At 36.9% G+C, this 19,312-nt stretch overlaps 1 protein-coding gene across 2 annotated transcripts in view; it reads right to left on the reverse strand.

Annotated features, from left to right (window-relative positions):
• LOC125464043 (mediator of RNA polymerase II transcription subunit 13-like) overlaps window positions 1–19,312 on the reverse strand; it is a 208,633-nt gene that overhangs the window by 55,161 nt on the left and 134,160 nt on the right. Inside the window, exons 5-9 of one of the 2 annotated variants that reach the window (XM_048556028.2) lie at window positions 16,973–17,118; window positions 14,202–14,393; window positions 11,961–12,146; window positions 4,912–5,065; window positions 650–751 (exon numbers count right to left, since the gene is read on the reverse strand). In XM_048556028.2, the coding sequence (XP_048411985.1) occupies window positions 650–751; window positions 4,912–5,065; window positions 11,961–12,146; window positions 14,202–14,393; window positions 16,973–17,118 (780 nt within the window). Of the gene's footprint in view, window positions 1–649; window positions 752–4,911; window positions 5,069–11,960; window positions 12,147–14,201; window positions 14,394–16,972; window positions 17,119–19,312 lie in introns of both variants that reach the window. The other variant, XM_048556027.2, reaches the window with a different exon arrangement.

A 19,312-nucleotide genomic window follows, 5' to 3' on the forward strand; every position in this document is an offset into this window, starting at 1 on the left:
CATCAACAAGAAATAGCTATTTGCGGTTTAAGTCTAGCTGCTTTGGGCAGACTAAAGTTAAGTTTTAAAGAAGAATAAAAAGATTCAATGCTCATAATATCATAACCTCAATGTACAAATTTTTACAAGACTTGACTGTTTAGGTTTAATCAAAATGAACACTCTTGGAACTAGCAGTTGAAAATTTACTACTCAAAAGTAGTAGTGAGTGCGAACCTGAGATTACCCAAGATCCATACTCAACTCCCTGAAGCGATACTTCTTATGTTACAATGGGGTGATGCTCCTTTCTTAAGGAAGTTTGGGAATGGGAATTTTTAGTTTGAGAGTGGGGATGGAATAGGTGAGAAAACAGAGAAGGAAGAGGAAAGTCACCTTGACTAGCTTTTCTCACTCAAGTCATTTTGTGCCATTAAACAAGCAGAATTGTTGCAAGATTGGGAGGGGGGGGCAGGGGAGAATAGCAAGAAATATCTGCTGTGCAATCCAGCCTCATCTATCCAGTTGGAGGAGATTTCTGTGTGTTGCTTCGGCTTCAGTAAGACAGTCTGGAGACAGGGAACGAAGAATATTCAAAATGCCATCATCGGACTTGCAAAATCAGAGCAATGCATAAAGTATGTTTGCTAAATATGAAGTAATATCCTACCTTGAACAAGAACAATTCACTCTTTGGCCTGGCTCTGTAAAATCCCACAAAGCAGCATTGCTGGCCATCTCTTCCTCAGAATTTTCACTCGTTGAATGTCTTCTTTAATACATACACATTTTTTTAAAAAGTCAGTGACACTTCATCCCTCTTAAAATATTCAACTTCCATCTTAATATACCATTACATGGATGATTAAATTTTGCTGATCAAGACAGAATGTGTCCGTTTTATAAATTCCACTCCATTGATACCAATGTTGTTACTTGAGCTGGCAAATCCCTTCTAACATTTAGAAAATTGGAGATTCTTCAATTTAATATTCTTTTCATTAAATGTACAAATTCATTTATATACTTTAATGGAATGAAAATTAGGCTAATTTAAGAGTGCTTCTGCTTTTAGTAGAAATTCTAGCATCTTCAGTCTAAAGTACATTTTCAAAGTAAAGCCAAAGATGCAAAAATATTCTCTATTCTCTCTGTAATTATACTAAATTAAAATCACCAGAACTAAACACCTTTTCTCTTCATTCATGGGATGTGGTTATTGTTGGCATTTGTTGCCTTTTGTTGCCTATTCCTAACTGCTGTTGAAATAAGCATCTCGCTAGGCAACTTCAGACATCAGTTAAGAATCAACCATGATACTTTGGGTCTGGAGTTCACATAGCTAATTTCCTTGCCTCGTGAGCCAGATGGATTATGACAACTGTTTGCAGCTTCATGGCACTATTAATGAAACTAGCTTTAAGCTCCAGACTTTCCCAAGCATACTCCTCTGCATTATTTGTCTAGTGACTTGATCATTTCACCACCACCTTCCCCTGCATGTTATAGAAGCACAAGTGCAGATCAAACTTGAAGATTCAGACAAGATGAGCTTATCTAGTTTTTCTGGGAAATATCTGTTCACAAATCAAAAGTGCCAAGAATATAGGATTTTAACGTATAAACACACAAAATTGGCAAATACATCAGATCACATTAGGCTTAATGATGTGAGCGTGTTCCTGGAAAGTGAGCTGGTATAGAGAAAACATAATAAGCCATTAAACAAACATCAGCAACAATGTCAACCATCTGTCATGTGACATTCATGTCAACGGTAGCAAACAGCATCACTGCTTCAGGTGTAGGTAAAGAAAGCCAGTTTCCGTGCTGCCGCTTCTGACCTTTGGGCAATTTTGAGGTTCAAATTTTGTTTTTAAAAAGCCACAAAGTTGTGAAGAGGTTAGTAGCAACAGTTCCTATTGGCAGGCTTGCAGCAACCATCAGGAATGTGCTTCGTTGGAAATCTGGTTGAAAAGCGTGAAGCTATATCCCTGGTATCATTTTATAGCCATGTGGTGGCACGGGGTTAGATATTAAGTTTTAGTACCACAAAAAAAAACTGCTACACTTCTGCAGGGTTTGAAAGGGTGCAAAGAAGATTGATGAAATGGTTTCAGCAATAACGATCTTTAGTAATGAAGACAGGTGTTAGCAATGAAGTAAGGACTGCTTTCCTTAGAGAAAGGATGATTTGATAGAGCTATTCCAAATCATAAGTGGTCTGAACAGAGCTGATGAGGAGAAATTGTTCCCACTTGTTGACAAACCAAGAGCAAAGGGCACAGATTTAAAGTAATTACCAAAAGGGGAAAAGGTGAGATGAGTAAAAGTTTGTTTTCACAGTGAATTGATGCAACCTGGAATACATTGCGACCAGACATTGTAGAATAAAAGCTACAGGGCAGAAAAGCTCATTGCAAAAATCAGCAACAAGGTTTACCTTGTACATGATTCTTAAGGGTCTTTTAGATTGATTTGAATATTGTCCTTAGGCCTAGGTACCAATGATCTCATTCTACCTTGATGCTTCAATGAGGTTTTTTTTGAAAATTTGAAATAGTGTGATAATATACTATGTGGTGTTACATACTGAAAATATAGTGGAGTGTGCAGCAATGATCATGGAGACTTCAGGCTTGCTGATCAAGCAACTAAATAAGATATGAACAATTCAGGCCTTGTTCTTGGGACCCTCAAAAGCTGTACGTACAGAAAGACATTTGAGAGCTCCAAGGACTCACTCTGACAATAAAGTCTCATGATGTCCAATTATTCCACTTTATTGCTCGGCAGTCATTTGACCTTTCTGCACTATAAAGATTACTCTTTAAACAGGATTACATCCTTGCATGAAGTACGTATGTAGAAAAGTATAAAAAATGTTCCAGATCTTTGGGCAGCACGGTGGCTCAGTGGTTAGCACTGCAGCCTCACAGCGCCAGGGATCCGGGTTCGATTCCAGCTGTGGGCAACTGTCTGTGCAGAGTTTGCACATTCTTCCCGTGTCTGCGTGGGTTTCCTCCGGGTGCTCCGGTTTCCTCCCACAGTCCAAAGATGTGCGGGTTTAGTCGACTGGCCATGCTAAATTGGCTGTATTCTTCAGGAGTGTGTGGGTTATAGGGGGATGGGTCTGGGTGGGATGTTCCAAAGGGCGGTGTGGACTTGTTGGGCCGACGGGCCTGTTTCCACACTGTAGAGAATTAATCTAATCTTGTATCATTTTTCTAGGTTGCAAGCATTAGTATTGAATCTTTTCTCTAAATGAGTTCACTGTCACTGTGTTTACATGGTGCAAATGCAGAACATGTTGATGAGATTGTGACAAAAATAAATATAACATGGTATGGATGGTAACAAGCTAATGGCATGCTTTCTTGTGAAGTTAACAAGATTGCATGATGCTGTGAAACTAAAATGTGTACTCTCTGGTTTACTGAACTCCAGTGAGTTAATGTTGAACTAACACAGCAGCATATTGTTCATCTTAATATTATTGATCCATTCCACTCGATACTTCTAATCAGATGTCAACCATAGGAATTATTGTTTTATTATTACCCTACTGCAATTGTTGAAGAACTGCTTTGTAAATCTTGACATGGAACAAAAATAACACACATGGCCGACTATAAGAGCTGACAGGGATGTGCTGAGAATCAGGGGCCTTTATGATAACTCAAGATTTTCCTACCTGGGTCAGAATGGCCATGTCATTGCTAAATTCCAATTAAGAGGCAACACTACAGTCTAAAATAACAAGATGGTAGATGGTAACTCTATTTACATGAGTACTTAACAAGAACTTTATAATGATTATCAAAGAGGCTGTTAGGGATAAGACAGGTCCCACATTGATCAAAGTGAGGCAACAGCTATAATAGCTACAAGAGCATTAGTTAAGCTGTTGAGTTAAACTAAAGGAGGTCCAAGTTTCAAAACATAATGACAAAAACACAGGTCTTCCTTTTCACAGAAAGCCAGCTGATGTAATCTTTTATAATTATTTTGAGCAAAAAAAGTCAATTTTATACCCAGCTTATCTCTGACATCTAACTGGTACCGTTTATCTGCCTCTAGCTGAACCTAATTCTCTATTCTTAAATTGGACAGTCTGATGACCAAAAACTGCAGTTGCCTTTGTTTTCTATGTAAAACTCTAATGCTGTAAATCTGGCATTTTTTTTAAAGTTAACTATTTAATTTGCAACCTGATTACACAAGTAAGCTTTGGAAGAGATTGCTGGGCCCCTTGCTGAAATATTTGTATCATCAACAGCCACAATTGAGGTGCCGGTAGACTGGAGGTTGACTAATGTGGTGCCATTACTTAAAGTTGTAAGCAAAAGCCAGGGAACTATAGACGTCAGTGGTAAGTTTTGCAGCAGATCCTAAGGAATAGGATTTACATGTACTTGGAAAAGCAAGGTAGATAGGATTGTGAAGTTGGCATTTGGTATGCATACCTTGATTGTGCGTGCGTGCGCGTGCGCCCCAAACTAGAGGGTGGTGCATATCTGGTACGCGCTGCCAGATGGGGTGATGGAGTCTGGTACAACTACAACATTTCAAAGGCATCTGGATGGGTATGTGAATAGGAGGGGTTAAGAGAGATAACGATTAAATATTAACAAGTGGGACTAAGACAGATTGTGGTGTCTGGTCAGCGCAGACAAGTTGGACCAAAGGGTCTGTTTCCATTTAAAGTTTTAGCAAAGATCTGTAGCTTGGATTTTGGGTGAGATTGTTGACTTGCTTGCCAAGCTGGCTTTTTCTGAACAAAAACAAGCCAGTTCTGTAAGCAGGTCTGTTTCCATGTTATATGACTCTAAGCATAGAGGTACAAGTAGACAGGAATTTCTGCCTACTCTTGGAATTGAGCACACCTTACATTTTACCATTTTATGGCACATAATGCTGAGTTAAACTTACTTCAGTTGTGTTTTGTTCAAATTGCATTCTTTCCAAACTTTCTGAACCATCTGATTGGTTACTTTCTGAGGAATTCTACCAGAATGTTTTGGGCTTGATGTAGTTGCCACTCCTTCTTGTCCACTCATTTGACCAGTCTGTGCAATCGCATCACCTGCTTTACAAAAAAGCAAACATGGAAGTCATGACAGTATCCAAACAATACTCAAGATGGACTTCTGTTAGTTGCTAAAGTTCTTGTCCCGATCAAGTATAAAATCTATCACAGGCTAACAGGAGATAAACATTTTTTACAAAATGGGAAAAGACAAGTCTAAAAATAGATCAGAAGTGGACCTTGCCAATCTTCTCAGTTTATCGTAAAGTATATTTTTGCTTTCAACATGCAGAGAAAGTTTTTAAATCAAGATTAATTTTGCTAAGCTTCTTAAACTCAAGGACATTCAGTGAAATTTTACACACTGAGCACTTACAACTGCCTGAAAATAAACCACATCATGGCACTTGAGAAAAAGGTAATCCTCTAGGTTTTACGGCAATTTTGGTTCAACGGCCAGATTTCCTGACAACCAGTGTGATGCTTAGTTTGTCCAAGAAGTTATCACCTACAATATGTTTTAAAATCAGACCAGTGTATCAGCCTTCTTAATGCATCATACAAAAAATACTTTTGTCCAGTAATCATGATTGAGGGATGTACTTTTGTTTCTTAGTTTTGTAATAGTTTTGAACTTGAGGTAATTTTCAGTGATAACTTAATATTACTCAGCTCAACAAAAATTTTCTATTGACATTTTTCCCTTTGACTAATTTGACGAGAATACTTGTATCTATATTCATAATATATGAATAAGGAATAGATGTCAGTCACTTGGTCCTTGAGTCTGCTCCATCATTCAATAAGATAATGGCTGATCTATTTATGTTTTGAATTCCACATTTTCCATTCATCCCCAATAATCTCTGGTCCCCTTGTCTAAGATACCTCTGCCTTACTAACATACAATGAGTGCCACCCTCTTGATGCAGCAGCTCCAAAGTCTCTACCTTACAAAATAATTCTTATCTCTATCGTAATAGGGGAACCCTTAACTTTTAAACAGTGCATTTGGTTTGCATAAAGTTGAGTAAAGTGAGGGCACTCACCACTGGCTTCAAATTGCAAGCAGCTTTTAAGATTAGTGGCAAGAAAAAGTCTGTGATGATAACTTCACTTTTATAACATTCATTTCATTTTGCCATCGCTACTGTAGATACCTAACATCCAGTAACAGCTATGTCATCCAGTAGGTTATGTAGTCAATCTTACTTAAGAATTTGCTAATGACGAACCAGGAAATGATAAAGGAAAAAGAGTCATTTGTGGAAGTGGCATAGTAAACAAAAGGTGGGATAGATTATAAAGTAAGAAACGATGTGAGCTTGTCAGAAAGGTATAGTGTTCATCATTGGGGATCTTAATCTACCTAAAATTTCAAAAAAAAAATCATTTGAGCGAAGGTAGCCGAGATGAGGAATTTATAAAATGTTTTGGGGATAGATTATGAGAATAGTAAATTCTGGAGTTGATCACAAAGCAGGCTTTCCTTATTCTGGTATTGTGCAAAAGAATGGGATTAATTAATGACATCATCGTGAAGAGACTCCTATGTAGCAATTATCATATTATGATTGAATTTTAGTTCAGTCTGAGGGGGTGAAGACGGAGTCCAAGATTAATAGCTTAAAATTAAGGCAATACAAGGGCATGTAAATAGCACTGAAGCGTAATGGCAATTTTGCTTAAGAGACAGATCAGTACAGATGCAGTGGCAAAACACCTATATGGACATTTCAGGATAGTCAAAATAGATACATTCTAATTAGAAGGAAAAATCCTTATGGGAAGATCTACCATTTATGGTTATTTTTAAAAATAAAGATTCCATCAAACTTAAAAAAAAAACATGTTTGCACAAAGATGGATGGCAAATCAGATTTACAAAATATAGAAAACTGCAAAGAATGACTAAAAGATTAATGAGGGGAAAATTTGAGTAGAGAGAAAGACAACCAGAAATATAAAAAAGCAGACAAGAGTTTTAGATAAGACATTTTGAAGAGGAAAATATAATGTGAATAGGAAACAAAAAATGGAAAATAAGAGGATGCAACGGTATTTTGCATCTGCTTTGCAATAAAGGGTATGGGTAACAAACCAGAAAGTGCTCCAAATCAGGAAATGGAAGGGGGGGACAAATAGGAAAATTAAAAATCACCAGGCAAGTGGTAAGGGGAAACTGTTGGAACTGCAGACGTAAAGGTCCCTGGGTCCTCATGGAATTGTTCCTAGGATCGCCCACAAAGCAGCTGAAACTAATTAATGCATTAGTTTTAATCTTCCAAAGTTTTCTACATTTGAAGAGAGTTCCTTTAGATTGAAAGATAGTTAATCAACTCAATTTCTTCAAAGATTAGTAGAGACAGAAAGCTGGAAGCCACAAGCCAGTTGACATAACATCTACTGTAAGAAAGACGTTAGAATCTAAAGGCGTGATAGCAGGACACTTAGAATAGTTCAAGATAACCAGGCAGAGTCAGCATGGTTTTCCAAAAGAGAAATCACAAGTAACAAATTTATCGGAGATCTCTGAGGAGGTGACATCGCTAAAGGAATTAAGGTGGATGCACTGCACTTAGACTTCAAGAAGGTATTTAATAACATGCTATATCGAAATGTTTTTATAGTCAGTAAAAGCTGAGTGTACAAAAAAGTACCAAAATGCAAAAAATGGCAACAATTCTAGCTACTTAGTCGGGGTGCGTCACAGTCCAAAGTGATAAAGAGAGAAATTCACAATTTATTTCAACAGATGAATCAGATTGAAACAGAGTAAACACCAGTCTACATTTCAAAACAGCATACCTAATTTGAGCATGCTTCAAAAGTTTCCTTAGGTACAGGCATATCTAAAATAAATAATGAATTCTCAAAATAATTAAGCATTTATGACCCTAAACATCAAAAAAAATCCGATGCTGTAAGTTACCCGAAGTAAGTGAAAGACTGCTTCAGATCAAAGGAAGTTGATAATAGTGCCAGAAATAGTGGCAATTTTGAGCACAAGAACAATTCATGACCCAGCAAATAAGTCCAAGAACATAGATATGAAGGAGGTAGGGAGATCAAGAAAGCAAAGTAGTGAGGAACATAAAGGCAGATTGCAAAAACATACCAATATCTGAAAAGAAGAGGTTTGACAAAAATAAATGCTGCTCCACAATAATGGGAGACAGGAGAATTTAGAACAGCAAACAGGGAAATGGCGGAGAAACGAAACAAATACACTGCAGATAACAAGGTGCAGAGCTGGATGAACACAGCAGGCCAGGCAGCAGATGAGCAGGAAAGCTGACGTTTTGGGTCTGGGCCCTTCTTCAGAAAAATGGTCCAGACTTGAAACATCAGCTTTTCCGCTCCTCTGATATTTCCTGGCCTGTGTTCATCTATCTCTACACTTTGTTATCTCAGACTCCAGCACTGGCAGTCCCTACTATCACAATACAGAAAATCACCCAGAAATACCAGATAACCAAAGGGTGTGTGCAACTGAAAAGGTCAAAGAAATTAATTTGTAAGTGGGGAGTACGTGACAAATTAGCTTGATTAAAGAGTTGATAAATCTCCTGGGCCAGATCACTATCACCCCGGGGTTTTGAAGGAATAGCGAGAGACAGCAAATGCATTTATGTTTATCTTGCATAATGCTATAGTTTCTAGAAAGGTTCCTGCTGACTAGAAGGTAGCAAATGCTACCTCACTTTCTAAGGAAAGGAAAAGAGACAATGGAGAACGGAAGGCTGGTTAGCACGCCATCTATAGATGAAGTGTTATAATCTGTTATAAAGGATAATGGTAGCAGGACTTTTGGAAAATAACAGCAAAAGATGGACTGAATCAACATGGATTTAAAAGAAAGTGTTTGACAAAAACTATATTTTTGAGGGTTTTGTTTTGAAGTGTGAAGAAGAACCAATAGATATGGTGCATTTGAGTGTTCAGATGGCTTTCAATAAAGTCCGTTGAGAGATTTTGGAGAGATATACTCGCATGGATTGAGAATTAGTTAATAGAAAGCAGAGATTAGAGAATATTAGAAGATATAGAGAAGATTGGAGACTCTTGTGATGTTTACTGTTACCAGAGGCAAATGAGAAGTATCACTGCTAGATTCACAATACTTGCAAACTGTGAATGATCTGGATTTGGGGATCAAAAATAATATTTCCAAACTTGATGATACCAAACTGTGAGGGAACCCAAGTTGTGAGGAGGTGCAAGGTGACATCAAGAGGGCTTTGACAGGCCGAATGAATGATAAAATAAGGTTGATGAAATGTGAATGAGTGTGACAGACCTCTACTTTGATCGAGTAAACAGAAATGCAGAATATTTAAGTGGTGAAAAACTGGGAAGTACAGGTGCCCAAAATGATTCGCGTGCCCAAGTGCATGAGTCATTGCAAGTTAGCATCCATTTGCAACAAGCAATTAGAAAGGCAAACAGTATTTTGGCAGTCATTTCAAGGGCATCTGAGTACAGAAGTAAAGATGTCTTAATGCAGTTGCACATAGCCTCGCTAAGACGTCGTCTGGAGTACTGTGCACACTTTTTGTCTTCTTGCCTAAAGTATATACTTGCCAGAAGACATGCAACAACGGTTCATCCAGTCACTCCCTGAGGTGGCAGTACTGTCTTGAGAAGTTGAGAAAGCTCTACTTGTAGAATTTCTAACAATGAGAGGCGGTTTCATTGAAATTTGTAAACTTCATGCAGAGCAGTACAGTGCCAATATAGATAGATTGTTTCCCCTGCTTGTGCCTCAGAAGAAGGGTAAGGCCATTTAACACAGACATGGTGGAATTTTTTCCACTGAAGATAATAAATATTTGGAATCCTCTCTCCCAGAGGGCTATGGAGGCTCAGTCACTGAGCATGTTCAAGACAGAAATGGATAGGTTTCTGGACACTAATGATATTAGGGGATATGGAGATAATCCCGAAACTGACATTGAGGACATGATCAGCCAGGATCTAGAATGATGGCTCAGGGCTAACGGGCTGATGGTCTATTCCTGCTCCTATCAAAGAATAATACATAAAACGGAAAATCATCTTGCAACTCTACAAATTTAAGGTTTAATCTATGGAATTGCGTTGTGATTTCAAAATCATGTTAAATTTCCTCATTTTTGTTTTTAAAAGGAATCCATAATTAGTCGACTTTTTGTAGAAGTATTTACTCACGACACTACAAAATTTAATGGCTGATTAATTGGACTAGATTGGCAGTGATAATTATACCATGCATACAGCGTGGCTCCACTTGCACATCTAAAAATATAAATAAATACCATTTCTTTTCATCAGTATAGATGAAGATATTCTAAATGAAAAAGGCAAGAAAAGGCAAGTCAAATGAAATTTGTCCAACTTTCACAAAAAGTAATAATTTAAAAATCTCCGACTGCCTAACATCATCAGTAGGGGGAGCTCATAGTTCAAAATTAAACTAAGCCAACCCATTTTTGCACAGTGATGCCAAAAAAGCTGACTGAAGTATACAGGTCACTGTTATTTGTAGAATTACTTGTAATCAACGGTTATAGTGCTACAAGCTCAGAAAAGCAAAAGCTATCTATTCTCAATACATTATATTTTTCTTTAAATAACATGTGCCACTTAAAGTAACACACCCAACACACTTTTTTTAAAAAATAAGATATTGAGGACAAGCAGTTTAACGTACTTTATTTTAAACATGGCCACAAGATAGAGGAAAAATGGATAATGCTTAAATAGTTACCTTTCAAGCTTCCAATTTAACACATCAGTAAAGTTAGGCCTCGCATAATGACATAAACACTAACAGTGCCATTGACAACAGGCTTTACTGTAAGGTCAGAGTCAGCTCGGGATAAGACTGATACAGGACACAAACTGTCTAGTCCGGTATCCAAAAATCTCTGGTTTAATAAAAGCAACTTTTCAATAAAATTGGAATGAAGGCGGAAATTAAATACTAATGTCAGTTTTGCTCATGGATCAATTTATATTAAGTTAACAATTTATCAAGTTACATAATGATTCCAAACATTACATTAAATGGGACTTCAGAAGGGGGCTCTATTTTCACATTTTACTCAACTCTCTATAAATGATTTAATGTTAGGAAATGTGCAGTTTCTACCACATAACATCCATTAAGGGAGTTAGAGATTAAAATTCACTGAATGCATTTCACAACTTTAAACATAAATGTGGTCACATTGGAAATTATGATGTTTTGCATCACATGGTAAATACTCATGCAGGAAGAACAGGTTGCTGTGCTGTCATATCCTAAAAGAGCAGAGCAGAGTCATGATGAGGAGAAAGCAAATCAAGAAAAATAAAACATCCATGGCACATCCTTTTGAATCATCACAGAACAGCCTTCAGAGCACTAAGATCAAATAAATCAATATTCACATCGTGCGACTGACCTAAATATTTTATATACTTGGTTTAAAAATGTCCCAAGCTTGCACAGCATTTATTCATTTAAGTAGCTTGCTATCGCAGAAATATACAGCATCTAAATTTCACAAAGGGGGGCTGGTAAGGAAAGAGAAGGGCAGAAAAGATTTAAGTTTTACTTCAAATGCTTAGAAAATAGATTATCTGCTCTGTATCCTGAAACAGTGGTTCACGTGCACAAAAGAAAATTCTCCCCCCCGTAATTATGAAGAGCCTTTGCTTTAATCTGCAAAAAAGGTTTATAAACAAATGTGGAGAAAAGTGATCCAAAAATGAAAATACATTCCAGATAGAAACTTTTCAGTAACTGTATTGGTCACCAATGTAGACCAGTGAACTCAAAATCAGAGCTCCAGAACTCAACAAATGTTTAATACGTATCTGTTAGCATAATTGCTGACGGTAAAATAATCATTTTGCAACAAAATGTAACAAGTATAAATCACTAATGTTAAGATATAACAAACTCCACTATTAGTGGAGAACATACCTATTATAGTCTGCTCAGGAGAAGTGGGTGGTGTGAGTGGCAATCCACAACTTAAGGAGTCCTTCACACTTACTGATCCTTGTGTTGGATTTGTATGGCCTCCTGCATTAGCAGCATTTGAAACTACAGGGATATCCCCCTGAGGAATCAATACGAAAGCTGATGGGTATACCATTCTCACTCCACCTACAGAAATGCAAAAACAAATAATTCTGCACAAATAATAATACAAGGAAGCGTTAAAGCAACATGCTGGGAGATCACAATGCAACATCATCTTAACATGACAGGTGACGTGTTTGGTTTATTCCAAGGAACATTCCTCCCCTTTTTTTGGCTAGCAGTAAAATATTTTCAATTTTTAAATCATCTTAATTTCAAATAAGAGACTATATGCACATTAGAAGATAAAAGTTTCGAAACAATTATCCAAATAAGTAATTTCGAAGTATTTAAATTATTTGTTTTATCTCAATACTATGGCCTTTAAGACGTGTTGTGTGTCCTGGTTTTGTTTCATGAAGTGAGGTTGAGGAAAAGACACCAATATGTTCCAAGCCAATAAAGCACACAGCTTGTGAGGCCTTGGGTTTTTGTTTTAAAAGGTCAGAACAGAAGCAACATGAATGGGTAGAGTCAGGGTTCCACAGAACTAGGGCTTTAGTTTAGCTTTTAGTAGTTATTGGGGTTTTCAAGATGCTAACATCCCTCTCGGCTACAGTTAAAGCTTCAGTTCTCTCTCTCCGCCAGAATTTTGTCTTGATGTCCTTTTCTACTAGGTTGGAGAAATGTTCCATGTGAGATAATCTATTTGATTGCTTTGCAATTGCCAAAGTTGTATTTTTGGCATGTTTCTATATTGGAACAATTGCTGTTTGCAAGTTAAATAGCTTATTATTCTGTTAAGTTTTCCAATAGGGTTAAAATTTCAATAAATTCTTCTTGCTTTTATTTTATTTTAACTATAGGCTGAGAGTAAAGCGTATTTTGCTTACCGCCAAGTAGTGTAACTAACTGAATTACATCTGGAATACTGCACCTTACATTTGCCTTTAAATAAGCTAAAAGTTTAGGTGTAGGCCGTATCTGGACATAGTTGAAGGGGGCTTGGTCTGGTCCATAACAGTTATGGCGTGCTACTGTACAAGTGGTAGTGAGTGTAATTTCATCCTTCTTTTCAGCTAAAGGCACAAACAAGACAAAATGCAACCAGTTTCATCATCACAACCGTTTTTTGAAGCAAATCTTCCATACATCATTCTCAGCGATAAAAGCCATTACCATAAACAGAGACTACTTGTGACTACGCAAGTTACAGAAGGATTACATCTCATCAATTCTGACTTGATGACTGATTAAATACAAAATACACAAAGTTCTCTTCACATGTGAATGTAGTCACAGTTCACAACTGAACTATCAATCATAATGAGCGAAGACTTGTGTGATTATTGCAAAGCAATAGTATGATGCTCAATTACTTAATTTTAATCTTATAGATTATCAAAATTTGGACAAGCAAAAAAATTTCTAGATTCTTTCTAAAATTTTGTTTTGTTTTAAAACACGAATGGAAAATGTGAACCAATTCACAGAAGCTGAGAGAATTCTAACTAATCTCTTCTTGCTTTTAAGCAGCTCAAAGCCAAGTGGAAATTAGTTTTATTATTTGACTGGGAAAAGACTTTGTGAAAAAAATATTGTTTACTTTACTGCCTCATTGCAATGTCTCATTTAGAAAAATGATCAAAACTTATTTCAGCAAGAAATGAATAGCTCATGATGTGGCTGATAAATTTAATCCCAGATTTGATCAAAAGCCCAAGGTTACAAACGAGTGAAAATTCCAACTAGAATTTCTATTAAAAAAATTAGTTCAAATACTTAGCTGTGATTGATTAAGTTTTTGAGGGGTAACATTACTATATATTTAATATTTTGTATGGAATTTTTAACTAATTGAAAGACAAAGGATTTTTTTCAATGCAAGAGAAACTTTAGTCGTATGGTTCCAATGTACTAGGCTATTTTAAAGAGATACTCGACATAGACCTCTGCTTGCCACATCAATGCATACAATTTTCTTTATTAATCAAAAGATACGCCCGTGACAAGCTAAAGGTGGCTGAACAATGATACCTGTAATATTCAAGAGGAAGCAGAAACTGCACTAGCACAATCCCTTAACAATTAAAATAATCTTGGAATGGCAGTGTTTTAGTAACATTACTCCACACTCACCAACAATAACCTCAACAGCTACAGGGAAGTCATCATCACAATCCATCTCTTCTTCCTCCCTTGTTTCCTTCTTTTTCAGTACCATTGGATAGAAGTATTGCCATTCTTCAATCAATTTCCTTGTAGCTGGATCAGACATCTTGTATGTCTGGCCTGTAAGTGTGCCATTCAGTCCAAATGGGCTAATGATCACTGCAAAAAGCACATACATTTTGAATTTTTTTCAGAAAAATAGCAATCTTTTCTGGTATTGAGGCTTAATGTAGCACTTTTTTTCAGAATCATGAACTAGTTCAGATGCACTACACTGAGGTTTGGTTTTCAAAGTATATCAAAAGTTCTGGATGTGAGTTTGCTCGCTGAGCTGGAAGGTTCGTTTTCAGATGTTTCGTCACCATATTAGGTAACATCATCAGTGAGCGTCTGACGAAGCGCTTGTGTTATGTCCCGCTTTCTATTTATCTGGTTAGGTTTCCTTGGGTTGGTGATGTCATTCCCTGTTCTTTTTCTCAGGGGATGGTAGATTGGCTCCAAGTCAATGTGTTTGTTGATGGAGTTCCGGTTGTAATGCCATGCTTCTAGGAATTCTCGTGCATGTCTCTGTTTGGCTTGTCCTAGGATGGATTTGTGGGCTACCCTGATGCCAAGAGGTCCGAGTAGTCTGGCAGTCATTTCAGAAATGCCCACAAACCCACCAACACACTAAAATAGCAGCTAATGAACTTAAAAGACCCTATTACAGACAACAAATAAAACAAACGTCATCTACAAAATACCTTGCAAGAACTGTGACAAACACTACATTGGACAAACTGGCAGAAAGCTAGCCACCAGGATACATGAACATCAACTAGCCACAAAACGACATGACACATTATCACTCGTATGCTTACATACAGATGAGGAAGGACACCACTTTGATTGGGACAACACATCCATCCTAGGACAAGCCAAACAGAGGCACGCACGAGAATTCCTAAAAGCATGGCATTCCAACTGGAACTCCATCAACAAACACATTGGCTCCAAATCAATCTACCATCCCCTGAGAAAAAGAACAGGGAATGACATCACCAACACAGGAAATGACATCACCAACCCAAGGAAACCTAACCAGATAAATAGAAAGCGGGACATAACACCAGCGCTTCGTCAGAGGCTCACTGATGTTACCTAGCGTGGTGATGAAATGTCTGAAAACAAACCTTCCAGCTCAGCGAGCAAACTCACATCCAGAACCTCAACCTGAGCTACAAATCTTCTCAAAACTCACTATATCAAATCATTCCAAAACTACATTCAGAAGAGTCACTTAATTCTCAAAAACAAAAGATTTCTGTAGGTACCTCCGTTAAATCTGGATTTAGTAGCAAGACCAAGTCCATGCATGTTTCTTGCATACAATAAGACAAATTTTCACAGGATTAGTCTCGCCTATCCCCCAAAACCAAACACATCAGTTCCCTGGCATCAATCCCTGTCCTCAGCCACTGTCTCAGTTTGAGCAAGGCTGTACACAACCTTGGTATTCTACGTGATCCTAAAGAAGCTTTCAAACATACATTCGCTCCATTGCGAACACCACCAAACCTCTTCAGCGTCACTGAGACATTTTACAAATATGTACAACCTCATTCCACTGATCCAACCTTTCATTTGTCTTTTTGATCTTATTGTCTGCATCTTTTCCAGCAACAAGGTTTCCACTTCAACACTTCAAAACTAAAAAATTGAACTTATTAAAATCCTATGCTAGTTTCATGCTGTCATGCTCTCCAAATCAAACAAAAAAACAACTGTGGATGCTGGAAATCAAACAATTTTTTTGCTGGAATTTGTCAGAAAAAAAAACACAGGTCTGGCAGCATCTGCAGAGAAACAGCAGCATTAACATTTCAGGTCCAATGAAATTCTCCAGTTCTTAAGATTAGTCACTGGACCCAAAACATTAACTTTGCTTTCTCTCTACAGATGCCACCATACCTGCTGTGTTTCTCCAGGGATTTCTGTTTTTGTTTATGCTCTCATGATTTAATTCACTATTGCTTAAACTTTGGGCTGTTGTATATCTATCCTTCCAGCACCATAAAATATTGGTGAAATCAGAAAGATGTATAATTCCCTGCCTAATCATTCTACCTCCAGTTTGTCCGTTAGCCTCTCCTTAAGAGTGTCTCGAACAAGTTTTTGGTTATCCTTCTGACCATCTCCTTCTCCTGCTTGGTCACAATTTTAGTCAAAGGACTAAGAAACTCTTGGGAATGTCATTCTATATGTTATTACACCATAAATGCCATCAGCTTTGCCCTCAGCACAAAATGTCAATGCACTGAGCTTAAAAATAAATATGAACATATAAATTAGGATCAGGAGGAACCATTCAGCCCCAGCTATGCCATTCAAGATCCTGGCTGATAGAATTGTCACCTCAACTCTACTTTTCAAGCTACTCATTTACTGATTCACTTGCCAATCAAAAATCTAACTTAATTATGAATATAATTGATGATTTAGCTTCCTCTGCTCAGTACAGTGTGAATTGGAGCATGCTCGAAGTTTTAAAGAACAATGAAAATAAGTATGCGCCTGAGAAGCAAGATCTCTGAACTTCACAGAATATTCAACACGTAATTGCTGAGTCTCACTTAGTTCAAACTTGTACATCAATCTTAAAAAAATGGCAAAAAAAAGGAGTATTGTTAGCATAAATGGCACTTCAGACTGCAAAGCTCAACTTTATTTGTTACAGAAAAAATATTTCAGTAATCAACCTTGGAAAGGTGTGGCTGATGATAGTGCCATGTTGATGTGCTCTTCATTAACAAGGTACACAGGTTGGTGTTGGGCAATTTCAACACTTGTGCAGACATTGCTCTCTCCGTGCAGAAAGAAGGTGAAGGAACAGGAAAGGTGTTCACTGTGAAAGAATACAATGAAGAAGTCAATACAAGTTATTACTGTTTAATTCTAATCTTTTTCAAGACCTAAAGGAAGCAAGTAATGGCAAATAGAGAAAGAAACACTAAAGAAATGGTGGACAATTATAGTTCCTAAGATAATGCAATAAAAAAGGAGAGGAAAAAGGAGGGGAGTAAGAACATTAGCATTAAATATAAACCACGATCAGTGCAAAGATTGTTTATGATCCGGCAAAAATCTAGGTGCTGTTTCAAGGTTCCTAAGAAATGTAACTGTCCTAAGAAATGCAAATCAAATACAGAACACGAGGAAAATTTATAAGTTACTTACCATCAGGGGAGTGACTTTGTTTTTAAAAATGAAATTTCACAAGTCATTTTTTACACATTGAAAATAGTTGATTCAATTTTGGCCAAAGGGAAATTAACACCTAAAAATCAGCAATGCATCTTTTGGGTTAAGGATGTATCTAAAGGATGGTAAAAATTGGAGCAGATCACAACCGATGCTTGTAGAATGGAATTAGCATCCATCCTAAAAATCTTGTACTAAATCGGTTTTATTTTTAGAGCAGTATTTCACATTCCATTAATGTGCCATCTTCAAAACTTGCCAAGTTTGGAAACAAAACACAGAAGTTAGCTGATTTGCATTCTGAATCCAAACCAGGGACCTAACCTGTAATGTCAGCGAAACCAGCCCACACCAGAATCAAAGCTGAAAGCTGCATTTTTCTTTCAAGTAAAAAGTTACATTGTTTTTGTATGTGAATAAAAACTGAAGCCATATAAGGATGTGCACTTTATGATGAGTACATAATTGCGGTATTCACAAATAAAACATTTATCATCTATTTAATGTTTCAAATAGAAATCTACTTTTAATAAGATTTGAAACTTACAACATGTAGCACAAAGATATGATCATTTTAGACAAATCAAGTGATTTTACAAGATCTGTGAATAAACTCACCTCCATGTTTAGCACTACTTATCAAAACATACCAAGATAAAAGAAAGTAAACACTGACTATTAGTGCACTCTGTTAAACAGTTATGATTTTACTACTTACAATTCCTGTGCAAGAACACAGATAATATCATACAATATGCTTCACATTTTTAAAACTGTGGAATAATGTCCCTGATGCAAACTACTGCCCTTTTGATGAAAAAAAAATGTCAAAAGTTTAAACTGCAAATAAACCAGCTATGGGTGAATAGTTTGTGCACAAGTTTTATCCCTTATGAATGGCATTCAACTTAGCACAGGGCTGCAGGAATCAGCTACAGCATTAATCAAAACACGGAAGAAAGCTAGAATACTAACAAACTTATTAAGTACATTCCAACTTTTCAGATGACAGAAATTTAAATTTAAGCACCAAGGTGAGCTGCAGTTCAGTACTAAATGGAGCTCTGTAGCCACTCTGGCATTTCAGTATTGCTATCAAAAAAGGATAACTGAGGTTTATTTTTAAATCTTGGAGATTGTTTTACAACTGTGCTTGGAGCTCAAAATGTTTGTTTCCAAATCGCCTGTTCATCAGTTCTGGCAGAATATCAAATTCCACAACTACATAAATTGGCATCTGTTCTAAACTTTTTGTTTCATTCAAATGACAGATTTACTGCAGTCCTCTATGGGGTTGGATTGAATGTTGTAGGTTAAGAGCAATTGTTCACTATGTACATGCCAACCTAGCTAGAAGTAACTGAGTAGAATTAGATTTTAGTGAATACTAAAACTGCATTGAATGTACTCAAAACAAATTCTAGACAAAAGGAATTTTAGTTCAGTACCGAGCAATAGATGTGCAAAGTTGCATTTAATGCATCATGTATAGAATTTGCAGCCAAAGTAGTCAACACAATTTTTGCCTGTGTAACTTAGCAGATAAGAAAGACTGGCATGACATTTAAAGGATTTATCTGGAAACACATCAATAAGGGTGAAGGAAGACATGAAGTTTCTTAATTTCATGCCAATCTCCAGCCTAGCCCTGCCATTTTATAAACATGGATGAAAGCAAGTAAACTTGCGGTCATTAACTATTTCTACACTGATATATAGTTATTCGGCTTATTCCTGGAAATGAACTGGATTGACATTAGAATAAGTCAATTTTGATGGAGTACTTAAATTCAAAATACTTGTATGTATATATTGATATGTAATGCTCATTTTACAAA

The sequence above is a fragment of the Stegostoma tigrinum genome, chromosome 26, assembly GCF_030684315.1.
Source record: "Stegostoma tigrinum isolate sSteTig4 chromosome 26, sSteTig4.hap1, whole genome shotgun sequence".
Lineage (NCBI taxonomy): Eukaryota > Metazoa > Chordata > Chondrichthyes > Orectolobiformes > Stegostomatidae > Stegostoma > Stegostoma tigrinum.